The sequence below is a fragment of the Syngnathus scovelli genome, chromosome 1 (assembly GCF_024217435.2).
Source record: "Syngnathus scovelli strain Florida chromosome 1, RoL_Ssco_1.2, whole genome shotgun sequence".
Lineage (NCBI taxonomy): Eukaryota > Metazoa > Chordata > Actinopteri > Syngnathiformes > Syngnathidae > Syngnathus > Syngnathus scovelli.
The window spans coordinates 12,822,843-12,844,662 of NC_090847.1; the positions used below are offsets into that span (position 1 = coordinate 12,822,843).

At 42.2% G+C, this 21,820-nt stretch overlaps 1 protein-coding gene across 1 annotated transcript; it reads left to right on the top strand.

Annotated features, from left to right (window-relative positions):
* The first annotated feature begins 893 nt into the window (after positions 1 to 893).
* On the top strand, positions 894 to 15,388 carry hrh2a (histamine receptor H2a). The gene is made up of 4 exons (XM_049754847.2): positions 894 to 1,019; positions 11,683 to 12,986; positions 13,719 to 13,891; positions 14,261 to 15,388. Exons 2-3 carry the CDS (start codon positions 11,984 to 11,986, stop codon positions 13,886 to 13,888), a joined length of 1,173 nt encoding a protein of 390 aa, XP_049610804.1. The 5' UTR covers positions 894 to 1,019; positions 11,683 to 11,983; the 3' UTR covers positions 13,889 to 13,891; positions 14,261 to 15,388.
* The last annotated feature ends 6,432 nt before the right edge of the window (positions 15,389 to 21,820 follow it).

Here is a 21,820-nt window from a genome sequence, read left to right on the forward strand (position 1 = left end):
ATACTTGATTATTCCATTTTTAACCATGAAGCTTCTCTGAAGCATGCACCGTCCGGTCTGTTCAGAATTTTATTATTAAGGACTGTCAACCCCATGTCGTTGTTGAAAGTGAGGGGTTCAGGTCCCTTAAATGTAATTGATCTTTAATTTACTTACTATTTAAATATTGATTTTGCATTTGGCTCAACTTTGGTGTAATTTTTAGACTGTCAAAGAAATGGCGGCCAAAAAAATTATAAAGAGGAAGACGAATGAATGAAAATTGCAGGAGCTCGATGAAGAACTTGGCAACCACAAACGTAGCAGTATATTCCACTAATGAGCTCCAGAAAAAACTGGCATAGGCCAATATACCAAGATCCTCTGAAATTGGGACAACAAAAAGCACACATAGCCAAGCAGCTTCGTAGCGCAGCTGTAGGGTCAACACTTTTGCCCAATGGCAGCCATCATTTTTAGCGTATTCTGCTTACGTTTTACAAACATCAATGTTGACAATTTGGTGCCAATGGAGAAGTACATGGATGCTTTTGCAGCAGTGAGTAAAAAAAAAAAAAAAAAGAAGAAAAAGAAAGAAGTACTACAAACGCTATTGGATCATTGACGTCATTGCATTGTAAATCATGTTGTGACCTTAAAGCAACCCACCAAGAAAAGGTGAGACTTTGTTAGTGCTTAACTGCCACAAATGGTTGTTGCACTGAAGCATACAGTGGAGCAGTTATTGGAATCACTTTGAATGCAAATTATCGTGAGATTGAGTGGAGAGGAGCAATAGGAAGAGACAAAGAGAGAGAGAGTGTGTATGGCGCTCCCTCTGTCTCTTTAGTTTCTTCCCCACACGCGGACTCATTAGGTGTCCAAACACACTCGCTCAAACACCCATGTACACATATGCGCTCACACACACACAAACACACACACACACACGCACACACACACACACACACATCATGAGCATGCCTGTGGTTTTATTTGCTTCCTTCTAGGAGCCAATATGAGATGACGTGGTCCGTGTGGTGAGTTGATCGATCTCTACTTGCTTCTCTTTAATATTTTAGCTAAAGCAAACATTTTTAACTGTATTGGTAGTTGCAGTGTGATATTACATGTGGCTTTATTTACTCCATATTTTCTGTAGATGTAGACTAATCAGCTTGTCTGGTTTTGTTTTAAAACCACGATAGTTTGTCATCCATATTCATTGTATATTTCATGCAAAGATAGTCATAAAAACATCTTGCAGCGCCAGTGTTTGTCTGTGTATGCATGCATGCATGTGTGTGGGAGTGATATACCAGCTGAGTCTCCTCCACCAGCGCATGGAGTTGAAACAAATTCATTGTATACATAGCATTTGGGATCAATGGCGAAGGGCGAAGCATTGACCTGTGATGTGAGTCAGTGTTGAACCTTATGTAAATGTAACCCAGTGTACAAAATAAAACAGGACTAGGGGATCAATTATATCCTCAACTAGAGAAGCTAAATTGATAAATAGTGATGAAACAAAGAAGAATAGTATAAATCAGAATTAAATGTTAGCCCTCCCTAGTGCAAAATAGTGCACACAAAACAATAACAGTACAAGTGGCTTTTAGATTAGTTTTCTATAAATTACTGTGCTCATGGGTTAACAAGCCTTTACCGCTTCTGTCTTGGCAAGAGTTTCGACAATCTCACACTGCATGGTCACAACGGTGGTTGGCATGGACATGTATGTGAATTGGTTCTCAATGCCTAGTCAGGGGCAGAGAATATGGAGGTGCAGAAGACTGAGGGAGAGAAACCTGTTGGTAATATGACAGACAGATGAACCTGGAAATAAAAATTCCTCTTAATATCTGCAAGAGGAAAGTTAGGAAGCTAGTTTTTCTGGGTGAGGTGATGTAATATGTCCTTCAATGGAATTCTGGTTAAATTTCACATGGGCAAGAATTTAAAGGCTTTATTGACCGTATGGAAGAAAAATCTGAAATTATATCTAGTCATAAACATGGCAGCCATGGCTTTTGTTAGACGAGGATATTATTACACTACCGTATTTTCCGGACTATAAGTCGCTCCGGAGTATAAGTCGCACCAGCCATAAAATGCCCCAAAAAGTGAAAAAAAACATATATAAGTCGCTCCGGAGTATAAGTCGCATTTTGGGGGCAATTTATTCGACAAAATCCCACACCAAAAACAGTCATGAACGAGCAACAACAGGCTAAACGATAGCAACAACAGGCTAAACGATAGGTATGCTAACGTGACAAACACAAACAAAGAGCTGAGAAAGGGCCTGACGTAACATATAGAGTGATTAAGGACAACTATTACATGAAGGACAACAAACAATGAATAAATAAGAGTGTTGAATAAATGATAAATAAACAAATAATAATAAATAATAATAATAAATATAAGAGGACCAAAAATGGAGCAAGTGTACATACAGCAGACAGTGGACTTGGATATGGTGCTTTAAAGTGTTAATTGGTTTATTTGATGTTTTCTCTATTTTTTATGTTTTGAATATGTTCAAGATAAAGATATAAAAGAATGTGAAGTGATCAACTATGCTAAAAATAACATGGGAAGTGGTCAACTATACTTATAAGTGATGTCTTAATAATCAAGTAAAAATTTGTGAAAAAAACATATATAAGTCGCTCCTGAGTATAAGTCGCCCCCCCACCCAAACTATGAAAAAAAACGCGACTTATAGTCCGGAAATTACGGTATATGGCAAGATCTGGAACAGAGGTGGTTGTATGCTACATCTTTTTTAAACAGGGAATGCTATACAGAGTTGTGGGGAAAGGTAGAGGTGTGGAGTTTTTGGCAGTTAAGAGTTGGTTGAGAAATGTAAACATAAAGATAATAATTTACTACAATCTATGTACCGTAATTTTCGGACTATAAGTCGCACCGGAGTATAAGTCGCACCAGCCATAAAATGCACAATACAGTGAAAAAAACATATATAAGTCGCACCGAGTATAAGTCGCACCTTTGGGGCAAATTTATTTGTCAAAATCCAACACCGAGAACAGACATGAACCAGCAACAACAGGCTAAACGATACGGTATGCCAACGTGACATATACACAAACGAGGGGCTGAGAACGGGCCTGAGTAACATTCAGAGTTATTCAAATAAGTATTACATAAATAACACGTTTATCAAACCATCTGTGTCACTCCAATTCATTAAATCCATCGATCGTCCTTTATGTAAACAATGCCGGGTATGCGCCACATATGCGCCGCTGACGTCGGACTCGTAAGTTGCATTTCTAATTATTCCACAGACCCATATAACGATACATAAAGTATATTTCAAATAACTATCATATAACAACAATATTATCAAACCATCTGTGTCACTCCTAATCATTAAATCCATCGATCAAATTCCTCGTCCTTTATGTCAACAACGGCGCGTGCGCGCCACACAGATCTAGTATACAACTATATTGTAGTGTTAACAAAGTACCAGGAAACACGTGGGTTTGGTAAACGGCTCTTTAGTAAACAAAACAAGAGTTCAACGAGCCAACAACTACTGAACTGCAACGATAAAAACATATACAAGTTGCTACACGAAATAAAATATATCAAATAACTATAACATAAATACGTTTTTCAAACCTTGTGTCACTCCAAATCATTAAATCCTTCAAACGTGGGGCCCTTCGTCATCTTCGTCATCCCGTGATAGAATCCTTTGTCCTTATGTAAACAACCGCCGCGCTGCTGACGTCACTTGCAGGTCAAATGACAGTAATCCCTTGCTAGATCGCGGTTCGTTTACCGTGGTTTCACTACATCACGGATTTTTGAATTTTGAAAATTTGTGAAAAAATTCACATATAAGTCGCTCCTGAGTATAAGTAGCCCCCCCACCCAAACTATGAAAACAAATGCGACTTATAGTCCAAAAATTACGGTAATAAATTGTCAATGGAGTCCTTATATACAAGAGAAAGTGACAACGGAAGGGTAATGGAAGAATTCATGGAAGACAGTAACCTAGGATGTTGAAATGATGGAACGGGTATAAGCCTTAATGTTACTAGAGCGCTACAGAGTCAGCCATGGACCTAACTCTGGTTGCATGGGCAGGAATAACAATTGGAAGAAACCACTATCCTGTTGTGATCAAAGTAGGCGTGGAAGTAGATGTAGGGTTAGTTGAAAGCTGGGCTTGGTATAGCCCAACTGTATTAGTTATCACAGATAACAGGAAGTGGATTTGAAAGGAAATGAAAAGATTAAATAAATTGGGATGTGTGTCAAACAATATTGGAGGATGATAAGCAGGAGAAAAGTACCTACTTTTAAAATAAAGAAAGATTGTGCCATTGTGAATGTAAACAAGTAATTATAGGTTGGAATAAGGCTTTTAGATTGGGAATTTCAATCATGATGGCCAGAATTTGATTTTCCTATAAAAAGGATGCAAGGTTAGGAAAATTCTAAAATATACAAAAAGGGACGATTTGGAGGACATTACAATGCAGCTCTTCAGCGTGGACCATTTACAAAAGCAAAACTTGATAGAAGAAGGTAATTAACGGTTGGCACCAAGTATGGATCAAGCTTGGTGTGAAATAAGTGAAATAAGAGGATATGTTTGACAATACCAAAGTGACTTTAAAGAGTGGAGGAGTACAATGAACCCAGTGTTGTGTGTGGAGCATGAAATTAGGCAGGCACAGGTGAATAAAAAGTGTGTGGAGGCGGTATTTTTTGATATAAAGAAGGTTTATGATTTACGATTGGAGAGGAGATGGGGAATTAACGGCAATATGTATCTTATATTGTCGAGTCTAGAATGGCATGTTCAAGAAAAGTTTGAAAAGAAAATGGTCCACTCATAGGAAGTGGGATCAGTTCTTTGCTATTTTCAAAGATGATTATTGGAAGTGCGGGTGGGGTAGGGGAAGGGCTTAAATGAGTTTTCAGGTTCATGGTTCGATGAAAGGTTGATGCGGGCTGTGCATATTCGGAATGCTGAGGAGGGTTCAAGGCATTGAGGAAGATCTAGCAGGAATAAAAATAATTCTAAAACAGACAATGAAGAAAAGATAGCAAAACCAATGAAATAAAGAGGGAAAAGGAAGATGGTTTCACAGACTGCGAAGTAAAATGGGTCAAATGAGGATAGCTTGAGGAAACAGAAGAGATGAAATGATAATGTCAAGGTTGAGGTTGTTAATAACTATGTCTACACATGTTCCTTGTATAGTGATATTATACACATATTACTGGAAGTAACTGCAGTTCATCGGAAGGTTCTTTATCTTTAGGTCCAGCTAGAAAGAAAGTATGTGGTTCAACCTCACAATGGCATTGTATTCGTAATGCGCAGAAAATCCACAAGGAACTTTCAATGTTGTCGTAACAAAAGGTGTGCTAAGGTCAGTGGCAACATAATGAGCTTGATCCCCTTATGAGTGCCATTTGTTCGCGCACATATATATTTCATGTGTTTTATGTCCCCTATGGTGCTTCTTTCTGGAGCTATGTTCATTTTCACACCTAAGATGCACACAGTCTGTGTGCTACAGAGGCACAAACTCTGTGTCGCTTTTTCTCTCGAGGGCTCACACATCCATACTGTAGTCATCCATACATGTTCAATAATAGAAAAGCCCACAATAGAGCGTAGACCTCAGTGTCAGTATTCCTCCAAATATTTGCAATTCACAGCTCGCTCATCTTTGATATGAACTCATTTCTTTGCTGTTTCTGTGCTCAGGCCAAGTCTATTGTGAAAGTAGCATCTTGTGCCTTGGTGCCAAGGAACCACAGTGGCACCCTGAGATATGCATGCCATACAAGCTTTGGGACAATTGATGTGTGCATAAAATTGAGATACGAGTGTACTTGAGTTCCCCACTGCTAGAAGGAAACAGAAAACTTGACAACATCCAGCTAACATCAAGTCACATAGGTTGCTGAGTAGTGCAAGGACAATATCAGCTGTCGGCCGGGAATGCACAGTTGAGGTGATCTGCCAACTGCAATTAAACCCCAAAATACATCAGGTAGCCTACAATTAGAATGGTTTTAACATGAAGTTATGAGGTCTGGTTACTGACACATTATTATCAAAGTTCATCTGATTGCTTTTTATGTAAGACCGGGAAGTATTTTTCTAACACATATTTACAATAATTAAAACTTATCACATCAACTTGGCAATTGAACAATACCTTTTGCTTTCATGCTTGGCATACTAAAAAGGTCACAAAAAGAAGTAAAATAGTACATTCTTACCCAGAAACCTAAAACGAAGCATCGTTTTATTGTGCTGATCAAATTTTAGAAATGTAAGTTGCTTTTGCTTGTAATTTCAAGGCACTTGCCTTCGTCACAGCCATTTGGATTGCGGATGTCCTTAATGTGATGACATACTGTAAATTAATGAAAGAGGGAAAGGAAATGGGAATGAAGCCAAATTTGATGCTCTGTCGACATTTTCAAAGTAAGTATTAGACGAATTCTTGCTGCTACAAAGAAGCAATCCAATTCATCCCAATAAGCATTGAAGCAATTTACTTCACACCACACGTTGGACAATTTCCATGATGTTTTTTGCTTATTAGCCAGAGGAAGAGAGGATATTCCGAAAAGACACATCTGGCTGATATAAAATAAATAAATAAATAAAAAGATTTCAAAAAAGGTTGCAAATGAGCACTTGGTATTTGGAGAATCTCAAAAATCAAAAGCTGCCTTGCAGCTGAGAAGTCGTCATTACTCGTCGTCACTAAGTCACATCATGTCTGGTAAAGCGGCACGTTGACAAGTTCTTTGTGGCTGCTCTTCATCTTTTTCCCATAAATAATCGACGAAGTGATGGGAATTCTAGATGCTGCAAATTGGACCCTAAAGGCTCCTTTGCAAAGCGCTTGAGCTGAATGACGGAAGGCATGGAAACAAATTTACTATTTCGTCATTCTAAAATGTTTAATCTGGACAGCACACAAACACCCGCACGCACCCGCACGCTCACACACACACGCACACACACACACACACACACACCTGAATAGATGATGGCCTCGACGTGTTTTTCATACAAACACCTAATGTAATTACACTACTCACAAAAAAAGTGTTAATATTTGGCCTATGGGTGAGATTTCAAGACAAACTGAAAATGCGTGGCAACTTATAGATGAACTTAATTTGATCTACTCTAAACTTCTTGTTCAACTGTTACATGTTTAAATACTTTCTGCACATCTTGATATTCTTTAAACAGGAGCTCAATGGCAAAAAGGTTGGGGTTTTTTTTGCAACCTGCAGATGATACGGTGATATCCGTACTAAGACCAGGGGCTGCTTCACTCTGAGACCCTGATCCTGTTTAAAACCTCTCAATGAGGAGGGAGTTGGCGCTGTCTAGTTCTCATGATGTCAAATTGTAACCATATAAAGATAAAGATAGCTAGATAAAGGGAAACTGTTTAAAAGAAATTGATGAAAATCATAGCGCAAGCACTTGTGAAATTTGCTATTCAGCTCCTTGTAGGCCGGCCTATGGTAATTGGACACTCAGTTGTGCCAAAAGTAGTCAAACACTGATTTGTAGTCAAAAGGTTGGGGGAAAGTCAAATTAGATCACTTGGGAAGATTATAATGCATTTTATGTATCTACTAATGTTTTATCTTTTTTTTATTATATTGTGAATAGTGCTTGACTTGCTCTATAATGTGTTCTAACCTACTTGTACAAATTCAGGCTAAATCTTAAATAATTTTCCTGTGACAGGGTTTTTGCTGACAAGATGGGAGCAAAAACCTTAAACTCCATCTCACAGAACAGTACTGTTAGCAGTGCTTTTGCGAGTCCAATTTGGCGTCCTTGCTATAATTGGTAACAAAAAAAAGTTAACAATGCCATTCTTAAAAGATATCTATAGATGCCTTTTAATATCACTTTGTTGTTGTTTTAAACCCCGCCTCGCTGGGCGAGGAGGTGGTGTTGCTGTCCTCCACAAGCAGTCCCTACACATCACTGAGTTGGACCTGAACCTCCCATCTATTTCATCCTTTGAATATCTCGCTTTTTCCCTCCCCAACTCCACTACTGCTGTTCTTATCTACCGCCCCCCAAAGTCACATCCGTGTTTTCTTTCTGAACTCTCTGAACTCCTCACCATTGTATCCTCAGTCTCCTATCGCCTCCTGCTCATCGGTGACTTCAATATCCACATCGACCAGCCAACTGCTCCACTGACGTCTGACTTCATCTCCCTTCTGGACTGCTTTCATCTCACCCAGCACATCAACTTCCCCAACCACACCAAAGGCCACACCCTGGATATAGTATGCTCCTCCTTTCCACTCACATCCAAACCCCGTCCTCTCACCTTTCCACTGTCTGATCATCTCTGCATCCTCTTCTCCGCCCCTCTACCCTCGCCTCATAATTCCACAAAGCGCACCATCTCCTACCGTAACATCAAGACTATAAACCCGTACACGCTTTGCCAGCTCTTATCATCTGCCCTTCCCTCCAACCCCACTTTTTCCTCCCCTGATGACCTTGCCACCATGCTCAACAACATCCTTTCCGACTCCCTTGACTCCCTAGCCCCCTGGAAAACTTCCTCTGTTACATTCACTAACTCTGCCCCTTAGTACACCCCGCAACTCCGCTCCATGAAACAAACTGGCCGTCAACTCGAACGCCTCTACAAAGAACCCGCCTCACCGTTCATGCTGAAACCTTTAAACAACACATCTCCTCCTATCGTGATGCTCTTCTTGCTGCCAAATCTGCTTACTTCTCATCTCTCATTAATAACACCAACCAGAACCCCCGCATACTGTTCTCCACCGTCAACAAATTGCTCCAGCCACCGGCTACCAAGCCACCCTCCTCACCCGCCCTCTGTAACTCCTTCCTTGTCAGCTTTAACAACAAAATTGCCCAAATCAACAGTTCTCTGACCGTCACCATCAACAACTCCTCCTACCCCACCTCCCCTCCTCTCCTGCCCCCCCTTCCCGATCTCCCGCCCTTCCCCTCTCTCACTGCCTTCTCCCTTGTCGACTTCTCCACCATCCTAGACATCATCACCGCATCCAAGACAACCACCTGCTCTCTCGACCCCCTTCCAACGACCTTAACTAAGGCCTGCCTCCCTGTCCTCCTTCCTTACCTCACCACCCTTTTTAATCAGTCTCTATCCCTCGGCCACTTTCCCACTGTCTATAAGCTTGCAGCCATCACCCCCGTCCTCAAAAAGCCCACCTTGGACCCACTCAACCTCTCCAACTACCGTCCCATCTCCAACCTTTCATTCTTTTCCAAAATCCTTGAACGCATTGTCTCCGCCCAACTCCACACCCATCTCCAGTGCAACAACCTCTATGAACCCTTCCAGTCCGGATTCCGCCCACTTCACAGCACTGAAAGAGCTCTTGTTAAAGTCACCAATGATCTCCTCATTTCCGCTGACTCTGGTGCCCTCAACATCCTACTACTACTTGACCTTAGCGCAGCCTTTGACACTGTGAACCATTCCATCCTCCTCCAAAGGCTGCGCCAACTAGGTGTTGAGGGCACTGCACTTGACTGGCTCACCTCCTATCTCACCAACAGAAACCAGTTCATTTCTCTCTCCGGTCACACATCCATCCTCTCCCCAGTTACACAAGGGGTCCCCCAAGGCTCAGTTCTTGGCCCCCTCCTAGTCATCTGTTACCTCTTTCCTCTTGGTAATGTCATCCACAAACTTAATCTGGACTTCCACTGCTATGCTGATGACACCCAGATCTATATACGCACCACACCAACCCATAACCCTTCCCTCACCCACTTTGAAACCTGCATCTCTACAATAAAAACATGGCTGTCCCACAACTTTCTCAAACTCAACAGTGATAAAACAGAGCTCCTCCTCATAGGCACTAAATCCTCCCTTAATAAAACTGGATCCATCACACTCATCATCGACTCCACAAACATCACTCCCTCCCCCCCTGGCACGCAACCTTGGCGTTATTTTTGACCCCACACTGTCCTTTCACCCTCACGTTAGCTCAGTTGTCAAGACCTCCTACTTCCACCTCCGATGCATTGCCAAAATCCGGCACTGCCTCTCTCTCCCTGCCGCTGAATCCCTCATCCACGCCTTCATCTCATCCCGGCTTGACTACTGCAACTTCCTTTTCACTGGAATCACTGCTCACTCACTCCATAGACTGCAACTAGTCCAAAACTCTGCTGCCCGTCTCCTTACCCACACCCGGTCCCGTGAACATATCACTCCTGTTCTCCGCTCTCTTCACTGGCTCCCCATTGAGGAGTGCATCATCTTCAAGATACTCCTCCTCACCTTCAAAGCCCTCCACAACCTGGCTCCCACTTACCTATCCGACCTCCTTGTCCCCTACTGTCCCAACCGCCCCCTCCGATCCTCCAACACCTCACGTCTGACAGTCCCAAAATCTAAACTCAAATCCTTTGGGGACAGAGCCTTCTCCTGCACTTCACCCCGACTCTGGAACTCTCTCCCTCAGTCTATCTGTGACTCACCCACACTCCCCATATTTAAGTCTCGTCTAAAAACTTACCTCTTCTCTCAAACCTATGACCTCCCCTACCCATAACTGGTTTCCTCGTCTTAATTTTATCCCATTGTCTCTTCCCCGTCCCCCTACCCCTCCCCTCCTGTTTGTCTTTGCCTTCTTCCCTGTAAGCGTCTTTGGGTTTTTGAAAAGCGCTATACAAATTTAATGAATTATTATTATTATTATTAATGCTGTACTAGAGCAGAAAAATACTACAACTATCTCTGTGTGCCCTTACACACTAATACAAAGCCAATCCATAACATTAATGTATTCTACATTGTCATGAATGGCCGCAAGTGCGCTAAAACACAATTAACCAGACTTTACAGCACTCTAATAACTGAGACATAGCTTTAAATTTGTTGCAAAGGGATGGTACTCAACAGCTTTGGTATTGATCTCATTAGATTGCATAGATACCTACACTTTGGAGGCCAGTCAGTGAATTAAACAGGAAAGCGGGCAAACGGTTTTGCAGTAGACTGTGTCAACATACAAACCAGCTGAATTAATCCCAGTGGTTGATAAATGTAGCACAAGCAAATTACTGAGCAAATGTTATCTTGCAAAATGGAATGACAGTTTTCATTTGATGCAGCTCTGGTGGATTGAGAGTACAGAAAGATGAAGGAATTAAAGCATTTAAACACAAACTTTACATTGTGGAAATTAATAAAATAGAATTACTTGCAATCATGTATTGGTTTAAGATACGTCAGTGACTATCTTTTTTATCTTTAAGTTCTTTCAAGCAGTTTTAGTACTTTTGAGCAGTTATCTTCAAATAACACATATTCGCCCTAATGGTTTGGCAAATCAAATAATTTAATTTGAAAATTCAGCTGAAAGTCTAAAACAATTCACAGATAGATACTCCACATTACCTTTCTGCCTGTTCAATTATGCTCACTTTTGATTTCAAGATTCAGTGATTATTTTCTTCATTTGCGCTAAGTGGAGGTTTTGGTCCTCCATCAGAAGTATTAAAAACTTCACACAACATAGAAATGAACACCAAAATATCCTTATTGTCAAATGCTCAACTGGATGAAAATAATGTCTCACTTGATTGTTTTGTCACTTTCTGCCCACTAGATGGTAGTAAAGCCATGGAAGACGGTGTGCTTGAAGCCATTCACTAGATTCAACACCGGTGAAGATCTCTGCCTTCAGGACCACAACATGGAACAATGGATTCCACCTCTACAGTTATCTTACACTGAGAGTACAGAGAGACATGGAGTCACTTGGATGAGACTGCAAGAAGCCTGATCATTGGAAGCACACTTACTGTACATGGAATAAGATGTATCTTTGATAGATTTTATGTATTGGTTAATTGAAGGGTAAAAAATCAGGATGTTACTAGGCTGAATCCGGTGCAAGCCAAGCAGCCATGCTGTCCAAAATAGCAGTGGGTCTCATCCTGACCCTTCTAATCCTTCTGACCATCATCGGCAATGTGCTGGTGTGCCTGGCGGTGTGCGCTTCACGACGCCTTCGCTGTCTGACCAACTGCTTCATCGTGTCACTGGCGGTGACCGACCTTCTGCTCGGCCTGGCCGTGCTGCCCTTCTCGGCCCACCTGCAACTCACCGACGACTGGCCGTTGGGCCCGGTCTTCTGCAACTTCTACATCTCCATGGACGTCATGCTCTGCACCGCCTCCATTCTTACGCTGCTGGCCATAAGTATGGACCGCTATTTGGCCGTTACAATGCCGCTCAGATATAGCTCCCTGGTTCTGCCTTGGAGAGTATTTGTGGCCATGGCGAGCGTCTGGACTGTGTCGGTGGGGGTGTCCTTCTTGCCCATCTACATGGGCTGGAACACCGTCAATGGGACAGTGCAAAACTACGATCAGCAGACTCCCGAGAGGACATGTCGCTTTGAGCTCAACAGGCCATACGTGCTGACCGACTCGCTTCTCACATTCTATCTGCCCTTGCTGGTCATGTGCTGCACTTACCTGAGAATACTTCGCATCGCACGGGCACAGATCAAGCGCATCATCAGTGCTCGGCCCACGTGCATCACCACCTACACGAGCCACCAATCGGCTGTCACAACTGTCCTCTCCAGTGTCCCGGCATCGGCACTGCGGGAGCACAAGGCCACAGTGACGCTCGCCGCAGTGATAGGAGCCTTTGTAGTGTGCTGGCTGCCTTACTTCATCCTGTTCACGGCGCTTGGCCTACAGGAAAATCCCGACCCTAACAAAGTGCCAGAATTTTCCATCGTGCTGTGGCTGGGTTATGCCAACTCAGCCCTCAATCCCATCCTCTACGGAGCTCTTAACAGGGACTTCAGGTCCGCCTACACGCACCTACTAAGATGTCGTTGGCCGACATACAGTGGGTGGAGGAGCAGACATACTTCTGCCACCGAAACAATAGCAGGTATACATACACATGTTATGTGAAAGGTTATTTCGGAGAAGCATTTCTTTAATAAAGCACAATCAATGAGCGTAGGCTCTGAATTGCAGCCTGAGAACAGTTCTCCTACATGTACCTTTATGAATGTTCACCTTAGCTTCTTGGATCAAATATTGTTCCAACTCAAGAAGATTCATCCTAACATTCTTTGGCGAAATAAGTATTTCAGCTTCAGAATTCTGAGATAAAGGATGTACAAGCCAACATTTAAAATAACAGCAACTTAGCCAAATTGCCAATGCCAACATTATTATAAATTTGCTGACAGATCATGCTAAGACGTTGATCATATGACTTTGGAGGATATTCAAGATCAATAGCTTTTCTGCAGTAATGGTAAATGATCCTTAAAACTTTGAAGACTAGTGGGGAACAAAAAAAATGACCTTTTTAGCCAATATCAATCAGCTGAAAAGTGTGAGTGACCCTGATTGCAGATCACATGATTGGGACAACTCTACCGTCTACCATCTATGTCTTGTTGGGTACCATCCAAAATCAAGTGGGTTCTTATGTTATATGGTTCTAGTTGAAATTCTCCAAAAGTATTTATGAATGAGAAAAGTCACGCTGAAAGAAAGTTCACTTGATGAAATCTCATAGCTTTGAGTTTGATCGTGGATTTTGTTTACTTTTCGACAATAAAATGTTAATTGGCAATTGTTGCCTTTGTTTGATGTTCCTCTACTTTAGGCAGAGAACAGCTCATGGAGGTCACGCTGCTGTGTGGACACGCATCTGCCAGCTGCAGAGCGGGTCAAACTGTTCACAACTTCATGCCACAAGAGACAAATAGCAGGACTAACACAAGCTTGACCCAATTTGTAAAGGGCACAACTGACAGCAATGTTGATGGCACTTAAAAGGTAAACTAATATGCTCTCTGCAATGCGGACGATCGTTGATAGTCACCACCTATGTGAGCTGACTCAACCTCTAGTCAGTTACAGGGCACATTATAGAAGGCACCCACAGTCACTGAGTGAAAACTGAACACGCGCTGCCTACATGCATGTCAAAAAAATGAACCACTCCAGCATCAGTGATGACACACAGAGATGTTTTCGATGCTATGTTAGTCCGTGTACTAAATCTGCGGCCGAAAAAATAATAATAAAACAATTTAGAATGCTTGAGAATTACCAGGATTACCACATTAATAATTGCATTGCACTAAACAGCAATAAAAGCTATTGTAAATTGAGGAGATTCATTTTCATTTTTGCTTTTGCCAGGACAATCGAGGGCACCTCCGGCAGCTCTTCGCTTTGACTTGCACATCCACTTTTTCATTGATTTTCACATTACGTATTTTATGTGCCCTCTCTGCATCCAATTGCAGCCTGGTGATCCTGAAAGGAGAGATCCTTCCATCTGGGGTCCCTTCTCAAGGTTTCTCATTTTTCCTCTGGAAGGTTTTTTTTTTTAGTTTTTCCTTGCCCTTTTGGGAGCTTAAGATCAGGGGATGATTTGAGAATAATTGTCAATTGTTTGTCTATGTGAAGCCCTTTGAGACTGCTTGTGATTTAGGGCTATACAAATCAACTTGACTTGACTTGGCTTTTGTGGGTTCCTCATGTAATGACAAAAAATGAGAGGCCCGAATTTCAGTCTCACGTTAACGCCTGTTGTCACACACTAGTCTTAATCTAAGAGTGGAAACGAAAGACCTCTACAGCACCACCTCTCTTCACACACAAGAAACATCAATGGACACGGACTATGGCAACTGAGAGCAAATAGAGTCATCCTGGCAGATCCCTGAAGGACTTAATATGTTCACCAACATACTGGCCCTTTAGCACAAACAGTGCAGCTGGACGTTTAAGACAAGTGCGTCCTCTTGTGGTAGCATCAAGTACCACAAGATGAACTGTGACTATATGGTCAGCGTACTATACTGGTCTAAAACAAAGCATTGCTATTAAAGTGACCTCATTATCACTTGATGTATTGTCAGAAGTCTGTGTTATTGGAATTTGTAGCATGGAATGTACTGCAAATGCATGAGTACATTTATTTCCAATGACTCTTTGGCGAGAATGTTGGCAAATGTACTCTATCAATTTATCGTATCAGAAATACAGTATATTACTACTTTTTACTTCATATAGTTGCTCTATTTACAGCTTTGAATACATGCTAAAGTGCTTTCCAAACCATTGCAAATATTCTCACAGACTGTAGGTTATGTTAGTTTCATGCAAAAAGCTAATACTTTTTAGATACAAGTGTAAATGGATTAAAATGAAATATGACAAATATTCATGACCTGTTGTCACGCTTAAAATGTAACAGGTGCCCCATTTGTCTTGTCTGTATGTTTCTACATACGTTTAACTGGCGTTCAAATCTGTGTTAAATCTAATGAACAAGAAATGTAATAAAGGCATTAAGGTCTTCCTCGAGCTGGCTGTGGGTCAAACAAAGTAATCGGGTGCAAAGTACCATGGTGAGAGAAGTAAACAAGAACCTGATGGTCATTCTGGCTGAGAACCAAAAGTACTCTGAGGATATGAGATAAAGTTCTGGAAAAAGAACCACGATGTTTTGGACAGATGATGAGCAATAACTGTACAGATGCCCATGGGACTTTAATATTGTTTTCATCAGACTAGAGGTTTTCTCACAGGATGGATGTCACACTGGATCTCAATTTCTTAGTTCACATCGCTCACCCAGGATCTTCTACCCAGGTTGGTCTACTCACCCGCAGCACCAAGCCATATGAAAAGTCGTTTAAACACTTACAGAGGTCATTGTGCTCTTGGGGACAGTAAGTAGGGAAGAAAAACATGTGTAGGCTTACCAAACAATCCCATCTGAGCTTTCCTTGAAGACCCTGTGAGAGTGTTTTTTGTTTAATGGCACTTAACAGGGTGGGAGGTGGTCTCCAGTCAAACGCTAAAGAGAAATGAAAGGAAACATTTCTGGAGTGTAAAGTCTACACAACTGTGTCCATATGAGAATCCTTCCTTCCTTCCTTCCTTTCTTCCTTCCTTCCTTTCTTCCTTTCTTCCTTTCTTCCTTTCTTCCTTTCTTCCTTTCTTCCTTCCTTCCTTCCTTCCTTCCTTCCTTCCTTCCTTCCTTCCTTCCTTCCTTCCTTCCTTCCTTCCTTCCTTCCTTCCTTCCTTCCTTCCTTCCTTCCTTCCTTCCTTCCAGAATAGATCTTCAACTATTTCCAATTTTTTTATGAAGGCTGAATTAGTATAATCAAAAAACTGAAAAGGCGTTGACTTTTGGGACGTGCTGTTTATTTAGTCTTTTCTCGTGTGCTACTAAAGTTAACTATAACTATATTTTTCTTTTCTCCACGGTACATCCTCCTCCAGGCTGTTTAATTATTAGAAATTACAACTTCATTTATTAACCAGATTGTAGAAAGACTTTTAAACCCATCAATCTCTTCAATTTTACTCGATTCAGTTCACATCGTCTAGAAATCAGCCACCGGATAATATTTACTCATAAAAATGCTCAAATTACAACCACTTTATCCACAGTTACATTTTAAATCACATTTACCAGCGACGGCAAAAGCAGGTTTTACAGGAGGCATAGCTGGGACAATGTCGATCCACATCGTACAGTACTGTATATTTTTAAACAATATTTATATTTAAAAAAAAAAAAAAAAAAAACACCAAAGTAGTCCTGGACCACAAATGTGGCTCAGACCAATGATGAAGAAGAACTCACTACTCTCTTTGACAAAACTCTCCAAAACAATATTGTTGTCGACCATTTGGTTGCAATGTTGTACCCTATCAAGTGGCGAGCAAAACAGAAGATATTTTACAACCACAATAAAAAGTAACCACTACGAATCCAGCAATCCAAGTGCCTTGGAAAGGGTTTACGTGGGGAAAATGGCAAACACTCAGCAGAAATCGCTTTAAACGCTGCTATCATGTCTTAAAAACCTGTGTGGTTGACGTGTTCAGAAAGTTTCACAAATTCTTCAATGGACAGCAATTACAATTTTATTTATGATGCTTTCATCTTTAAGAGCGCCTGTAGGTCCACTGCCGTACATCACGCTTCGCTCTGTTGGTCACTCAAGGCATCCATCCCTCTGTCTCGTTTGGAACGATGACCATACGGACTGCTCACGCTACATGAAAACCATTCATCATTACTTCCTAGACAAAACATTTATGTGAGGGAGGGTTTTAGAAAAAAAAAGGCTTGCAGTCAGAATCACACACTCATATATAAGTATCTCTATCGAAGCTATCAATCATAAATATTGTCATTATTCAACGGTGTCATCGACAAGCCCTCCTCCTTTTCTTCTCTTCTTTCTCCCTTTGTACACACACACACACACACACACACACACACACACACACACACACACACACACACACACACACACACACACAGGAAGAGCATCATGAATCATAAATCTTATGAATGCCATATAAACACTTTTCAGAGCTATGAGGAATAGAGATGATTGATCGATGCGGTCGAGGGGGGCGAAAGCAAAGAAGATGGACAGAAGGTTGAAACCAGCAACGCAGGGGTCACTGGCTGCAGTTTGGGGGTCAAACGGATTTGGCGGAGGCACAATATGACCAACGAGGAAGGAGAGATGTGCGGTGGGGCGCTGAAGAATGGATGAAGGAGGAGGGAGCGAGAGGAGGAGGAGGAGGAGGAGGAGGAGGTTGGGGGATGTTGCCTCAGTGAGGCTGAAGCCATAACTCATCTTTTATTAAAAATAATGAAAAAAACTTAATGAGTTAATATCTGGAGAAAGAGACAGTGAGGCAGCAACGGCGGAAGGGACAGCAAATGGAGGGAAGCAAGGAGAAGTGATCAGACAGAAAAGCGAAGCGGGTCAGTGTTTAGTCATTTATCCCACTTTTCAAAAGTTCATATAAAAGCCATTAAGGCAGGCGAGGGGCCAGTCATTGTTGTCCCCTTTCTTTCTGATGACCTAAATCCCCCTGCCTGCTTGGTAATTAACGGCACTTAACAACCAATTAACTGTGATGAGCTAAATTAGCAGGGTACACTCTCCATTGACGAGTACATTATGAGCGTACACCTCGAGAGAAACCTCAACGGCCCGTGTTTGCTTGTCGACAAATGACGGATTAATTACTATTAAAGCATCCGCATGCTAATGAGCTGAGAAACAATTAGATGGGCTGTTAGCATACGAGAGCAGCTGCAGCACGGATGGCAAGCGAAGGGCGGGAGTGAAAGGAAGAAATCTTCATTGGGAAGCGATACTGATTAAATGGATGGAGAGAAGCACTCTTCACCCAATATCCATGAACTTATTAAATACATGACATCACAATTTGTCTTTCCTACCACGCAGCTATACATCCCCTAGCCTGCCATATTTTATTCTTTGCCACGGAAAACTCTTTTTCTTTTTCTTTTTCAGCTTCTCTCCAACTCTTCCCTCCTTCCTGCTTGGGGGACACAGTCCTGTGAAGGAATTTAATATGCAACTTTTATATGAGAAACCAATCGCATACGTCCGGGTCTATTGGGCTCGCAATCTATCGGCCCGGACGGCTAATGTAATAGAGGGAGCCTGGGCTATTTATCACATGGGGAGCTATGGTTCCTTCTCTCTCTCTCTCTCTCTTTCTCTCTCCCTCTCTCTCTTTCGCTCTGTCTTTATTCAAGCCCGGATTCCATGGCTGCCACTAAATCAGGCCAACTATGAGCTATAGCTGCCCAGAGGGTATCTCCTCTTTTATAGAGGGATTTGGATTGTGTATCTTCCGGTTCCTCAGTGGTCGTTGAAGCCTCTTACGGAAGCCATAAACACTCAAACAAAAGGAAAGGAGTTATGCGTCCCTCTGTCCCCTTTGTGTGGACATGGAGACGGACGGGGGAGGTGGAGGCGTAATGAAGCTGATGACGAATTTATTAATAGTGCAACAACGGGCTTTCTAGACTTACAGGTAGACTTTGGCATGTAAGCTTTTATTTTCAGATCAAACTACCATATCTACTCGCACAGAAACAAACACATACCACAACATGACTCCCGTGAGCTTGGAAAAGTGGGAAAAAATTATCACACACGGCCAGGTGTGGTATGTAGCGAGATTGCTCCAGTACATAATATCTCAGACAGGAACTGTTGGATGCTCAGTGCATTGTGCGAGAAGCATTGCGTATCTAAAGGTGTTATTGTTCTTCAGATGACAAACTGGTTGAGACTGACTCAATGCCATCGGTGCAACCAAGAACTGCATTCCATTGTGTCTCGTTTGATTCATTCACAAATCAACAATCATTTCCAGGAAAATCAACAATTTAAATAATTATTCAAATAATCAATTGGTGTGCCCATCAAATTTTGCACAATTATGTGTTTTTCAATCATTTTCACCACTCATGTAGCTTTAAAGGTAACCAAAGTATTGTCCCAATATTTGGACACCAAGGTTTATCTCAACAGTGGAGCCTCCAAGCTCAACCAAACTGCAACAACATAACTTCTTCAAAAAAGCCAAAGACGTAGTATGTACGTATATAATTGATCAAAAATTCCTACTGCATTGTGATGTTTGGTAAATCTGAGGTTTAAAATAGAGGTAAAATATCTTGCCATAAACAAAGTGTGTGTGCGTATGTGTGTGTGTGTGTGGCAGAGGGGTATATTGCTGGCCACCTGCAGCAATTAACATGCCGCAGATAACCAAATTCATTTAAACAAATTAGCCACATTACCGGCCACTGTGTACTCGCTGATGGCAATTAATAAGAAATTAGCCACAATCAGCCCTATATTAACATCTCACAGAGGGGCCGCGGCTGGAAATTAATAAGCGGAGATTCATCTCTCTTACTGTCTTTCTGGCTCCTCATCCTCCTCCCACGTACACAACCACACACACCTACACACACCTATATTGTTCATCACACACCTCAAAAACACACTTTTTTCTTCCTATGAAGCGTCTCATGATCTGCAATCTGCTCGTGTCAGCTAGCCAGCTTCCTCTTTACCAGGGTGTGAAATCCCCCTGATAGACATATGTGGGTGTGCATACGTGCATGTGTGTGTGCGTGTGTGCGTGTGTGCGTGCACGTGCGTGTGTCTGGCATACACACACACACACACACACACACACACACACACATATATAGAGCGATAGAGATATACCATAGATTGTATATTTATACGGTGTGTGGCCTACTGCAAGCATGTGTGTGTGTGTGTAAAGGTGCCACACAAATGAGAAGTGGTGGGGCATCAGCAAAGACAAGGCCAGCCTCTGGGGGTCCTCACACCAATCAGGAAAGTTCACCAAGAATCAATTAACACCAGTGGGAGGGGGCAGAGGGTACGGCAGCGCACACACTAAGACATACACACAGTGTCCGTACGCACGTTGCCTACACATGGCACTGTCTGAGGAGATATTCGTCACATCACACATTGAACTAAATGCCAGCCAGCATGTGTGTGTGCGCATGTCCATCCCAGAGTGCCCCTGACTCTCATGGTGTGAGTTTGGGGAACAGATTGGGGGTCAGCAGGGGGGCAGACCAGGGTCACCCCCGTCTGAGTGGCGTGTGTGTGCATGTGTGTGTGTTTCTGACCACTACCCCCAAGGCTGGCCTGCAGGCAGACGTGAATAAGACGGATGGAGCTGATTCAAAGTATAAGTTCATTAAATCCATGGAGAATAAAAACATGATAAAGTGTGGCGGCGGCACAATGAGCGTCTCGTGTTTCATATTCCATTCACTCACTGGGGCTTCATGCCTACCATTCATCATTGCATCCTTACCCAAAATGAGTGACCATTCGAGCCTTGACAAATAAGTTGCCACTTTCATGTGAAAGCAAAAAGTTTTTCGAGGAGGTGACAAAGCCTGGGCTTCAAAAGACAAGGGACCCAAATAAAGTAATCACAGGGCATCTTCCATGTGAACATTCCACTGTGAAACCACACCTCCTTCCTCTTCCTCCCTGCCATCTCCATCTGTTCCCCCATTGCACTCGTCCGTCCACTGTACCCCCTCCTCACCATCCATCCTCTTTTCCCCTCGTTTCCTCTGCTCCACTTTGGCCTTCCTACCCTGGGGGAGGTAAGGTGATCTCCCTGTGCTGGTGTAAGTAACTGGTATTCGTCTGCATCTCTGTCTGTCTGTTTGATCCCGCCACTAATGACTCCACTGGGAGGGAGCATTGATAATGGGAAATCAATATAGAGGACAGCGCTCAGGAGTGGCCTCACTTAGCTCTCGCTCTTTCACGCCTCACAGCAAAGTGCCTCCGTGTGCGTGTGTGCGTGTGCGCGCGTGTGTGCGTGTGTGTGCGCGTGCGCGTGTGTGTGTGTGTGTGTGTGTCTGCACAGCTATATTTAAAGTGCATGTACTCCCTCATGATTTTCCATTGCTGTATTAAAATCTTTTGCCAGTTCTAATTCATCTTCTTTAGACAGTACAACTAAAATTTAACATCATGTTCGGTGATTAAAAATCATCTTTAAGATGCACAACTAAAGTTTTAGATCTGTGTAGAGTACAAAAAATTAAGACTATTAAGCAAATTAATGTATCTACGTTGCCTCCAGAAATTATGTAAGAATGCTAAGAGATGCTAGTTAGTGAAATGTACACAAAAGGTTACATTATTTTCAAAGAAATTCTCGCTATCACCCAGGTATGTCCTCTGGGGCTTTTGAGCAATCTGATTGGATTCTGAGGTAAATGCTACGATCTTGCGGGCAATTCCATGGTATCACTTATACAGCGAGCGAATTTAACATTTGAAAGTTACGTTTGACTATTCGGAGTTAAGACTGTAA